This window comes from Anarrhichthys ocellatus, unplaced genomic scaffold, assembly GCF_004355925.1.
Source record: "Anarrhichthys ocellatus isolate YVR2014 unplaced genomic scaffold, GSC_Weel_1.0 scaffold412, whole genome shotgun sequence".
In the NCBI taxonomy this organism is placed as follows: domain Eukaryota; kingdom Metazoa; phylum Chordata; class Actinopteri; order Perciformes; family Anarhichadidae; genus Anarrhichthys; species Anarrhichthys ocellatus.
This window is the reverse complement of record NW_022280386.1, coordinates 40,438-43,903: the sequence shown is the minus strand read 5'-3', so window position 1 is coordinate 43,903 and position 3,466 is coordinate 40,438. Positions and strand designations below refer to the sequence as shown.

The following is a 3,466-nucleotide window of genomic DNA, read 5'->3' as shown; positions in this document are numbered from 1 at the left end:
TGGTCTGCTCCATCTCCTGAGGGTTCACGTCTTTGGGCCACCCCCCCTCCTCATGGTTTAGTCCACAGCTGTCGGACTGAAACCGCTTTGTGGTCACCTGCAGACACAGAAACACCTGAGTCCACATAGAGACACGGAAACACCTGAGTCCACATGAAGACACTGAAACACCTGAGTCCACATGAAGACAAGGAAACACCAGAGTCCACAAGGAGACACGAAAACAACTGAGTCCACATGAAGACACCGAAACACCCGAGTCCACATGGAGACACGGAAACACCCGAGTCCACATGAAGACACGAAAACACCCGAGTCCACATGAAGACACGGAAACACCTGAGTCCACATCCTCATATATAGGGGGCCTTGATCAGACCAGGTTCAGAACCTGTTGGATCTCACCTGGTGCTCCGACATGTCCCGACAGGCCTGCAGGTCCTGGTCTCGTTGGGTTTTCTGGATGAACTGCTGACCCAGACTCTGGTCCGTATGAACGTCCACCAGCAGCTCGGCAGGCCGGTCAGAGAAGAGACTCTGACGGCCGAACCTACTGCGGAGCTTCGTGTACACGTGGACGATCTCCATGAACACCGACTAAATGTTGGAGAACACCGACTAAATAATGGACAAACTACCGACGAAATACCGGACAAAACACTGACTAGACGGACAAACTACCGACTAAATACCAGACAAAACATCGACTAAATACCGGACAAAACATCGACTGAATGACGGACTCAAACTCACGGAGCACCGGTGGCGCGGTTTGCTGTGTCCTAGCAACGAGACAGAGTTAGCTGTATCATAGCAACTCAAACAAGCTTTATTAACAACAACAAACCAAACAGTTTACACGGAATGACTTAAAGAGGCGTATCATAGCAACTCAAACAAACTTTATTAACAACAACAAACCAAACAGTTTACACGGAATGACTTAAAGAGGCGCGTGGGCTTGTTTGCTAACGTCAGGAAACTAATGAATGTATCGCAGTAATAAAGCTAGTACCAGAAGTACTACTCACATACAGTTTACTTCAGTAAAAGTACTAGTACCACAGTTCGTAAAAGTACTAGTACCACAGTAAGTAAAAGTACTAGTACCACAGTAAGTGGTTAGTTAAAGTAAATCATCCAAAACTTGACTTCAGTAAATATTATCAAAATATACTTCAAGTAATGAAAGTAAAAGTACTCATTCTGCATAATCTTTAAAATATTATAGTATAATAATTATTGATGTATTCAATGACATCAGTACATAATGACTTTATGTACTGCTGCTAGTTTAACCTTTAATAATAATACATCAGTTGTTGAATAATACTCTGAATCTATAAAGTAACTACAGTTAAATACATGTAGTGCAGTAAAAAGTACAATATTTGCTGTGAGAAGTATAAAGTACCTCTAAATTGTGAGTAAAACTGGTTTGCTTAGATTGAAGTATTGTTACATGAATATTTAAAGTATTGTATTACTATGTCTGGTAGATACGGACCAAGTATTTAATGTGTACTAGTGTGTAGAGAGATTCTATCTTTATGTTTTTATTAAAATAAAACACAGATGAAATGTGAACCTTTAATCTTTAATCTTTAGTGAAGTTAAACAGCTTTAACTTTACAAAGAAAAACACCAAACGACTTGAATCATGCAGAAAAAACAGCTCCACACAACAAATGAAAGGTAGTACTTCACAGCTAAATAATATATATACACACACACACATATATGTATATATATATATATATATATATATATATATACATATACATACATATACATATATATACATATATATACATATACATACATATACATACATATATATATACATATATATATACATATACATACATACATACACACACACACACACACACACACACATATATATATATATATATATATATGTGTATATATTGAGTTCTTTGTTTTCCTCTCACGCCTCCAATCAGAACATGAGGAAACCTAAATAAATGTCTCCGAGGTTTACTTTAACACTGAAGAACTAATTACCTTTAAAATGTCGTCAGTAATCTTTGTATTAGTTAAAATATGTAAACAGAAGTATTTAGTGTTTGTTAAACTGAACGTTCATCTTTTTCTCCTGTAACTGAATTCAGTTCTGTAATTTTACATCTTAACGACGTGAAGAAAAGTTTTCTTTAAGAACTCCAGGAAACTGATTTTGGGGTGAAGTACTCCTGCAACAACAACAACAACAACAACAACAACAACAACAACAACCATCATCATATTAATAATAATAATAAATATACACACTCACACGAGGTCAGCTGACATCTTAGTACCAAAAACTAACTGATCATAAATACAGACGGGTCAGTTTGAAATGCTTCAGTCTGAGAGGAAGAGGAGGACGAAGGGGAGGAAGAGGAGGAGGAGGAGGAGGAAGAGGGAGGAGGAGGAAGATGAGGAAGAGGAGTTTGATGTCACTAAATCATAATTCAAATCATCATAAACCAGAACTTTGATGACAGTTTATACATCTGGTTCTCTTGGTCTGGTTCTGAACCCTCAGAAGTGGTTCGAAAGGTCTGGTCCTGTTCGGTTCTCAACCGTCGAACTGTTCTGGTTTTATGTTGAATATTAAGTGTAAACGTGACTCTTGACGTTTCAAAACTAGAAGGTTCTCTTTACAGACGGATCCAGAAGGTTCCCTTTCCAGACGGATCCAGAACATTCTTTTTGGACGGATCCAGATCCAGAACGTTCCCTTTCCACACCGATCCAGAACCAGAACGTTCTCTCTACAGACAAATCCAGAACATTCCCTTTCCAGACAGATCCAGAAGGATCTCTTTGTAGACTCTACTGGACCCTGGTGGAACAGACTTTTGTTGGCTCTACAGTTCAACTAGCCTGATATCTTTGGCTGCCTCCGTTGGTCACATGGCCCTAATCATTCCCTTAGTTCTGTTTAACAGCACAAAGGGGGACCATTTAAACAGTTGCACCAGGAGTCCCAACAGGTTTCCCAATCATTTTAATCTGAATGTTCTCATCAGTTTGTTCCGTCAGGACACAATTTACAGTCGTACCGATGAGCAGGAAGTGTGCCTGCAGCGAGAAGTTTTAATCATTGTACCAACACTAGAACCAATCAGTGACATCCGATTGGTCCATTCATCTTTGACATCACTGAGAGCTAACGTTGAATCAAACTAACATGCTAACAGGTGTAGCTGTAGTCCAGTCAGATCTGTTAGCATGTTTGCTAGCTGTAGTCCAATCAAATCTGTTAGCATGTTTGCTAGCTGTAGTCCAATCAAATCTGTTAGCATGTTTGCTAGTTGTAGTCCAATCAAATCTGTTAGCATGTTTGCTAGCTGTAGTCCAGTTTGAGATGTTAGTTTATGAAGTGAAGAGATGTTGGGGCAGTATCAGCAGTAGTAAGGTGAATATTTATATATATATATATATATATATATAT

General features: G+C 38.9%; 1 protein-coding gene across 1 annotated transcript; it reads right to left on the bottom strand.

Moving 5' to 3' along the window:
- Positions 1 to 8: 8 nt before the first annotated feature.
- LOC116401386 (dynein intermediate chain 3, ciliary-like) lies at positions 9 to 803 on the bottom strand (the record flags this gene model as incomplete). The annotated part of the gene is made up of 3 exons (XM_031879745.1): positions 754 to 803; positions 406 to 597; positions 9 to 97 (listed from the first exon to the last, which is right to left on the bottom strand). Coding segments are annotated over exons 2-3 (272 nt in total), but the record flags the coding sequence as incomplete, so codon positions are not given.
- Between the last annotated feature and the right edge of the window lie 2,663 nt (positions 804 to 3,466).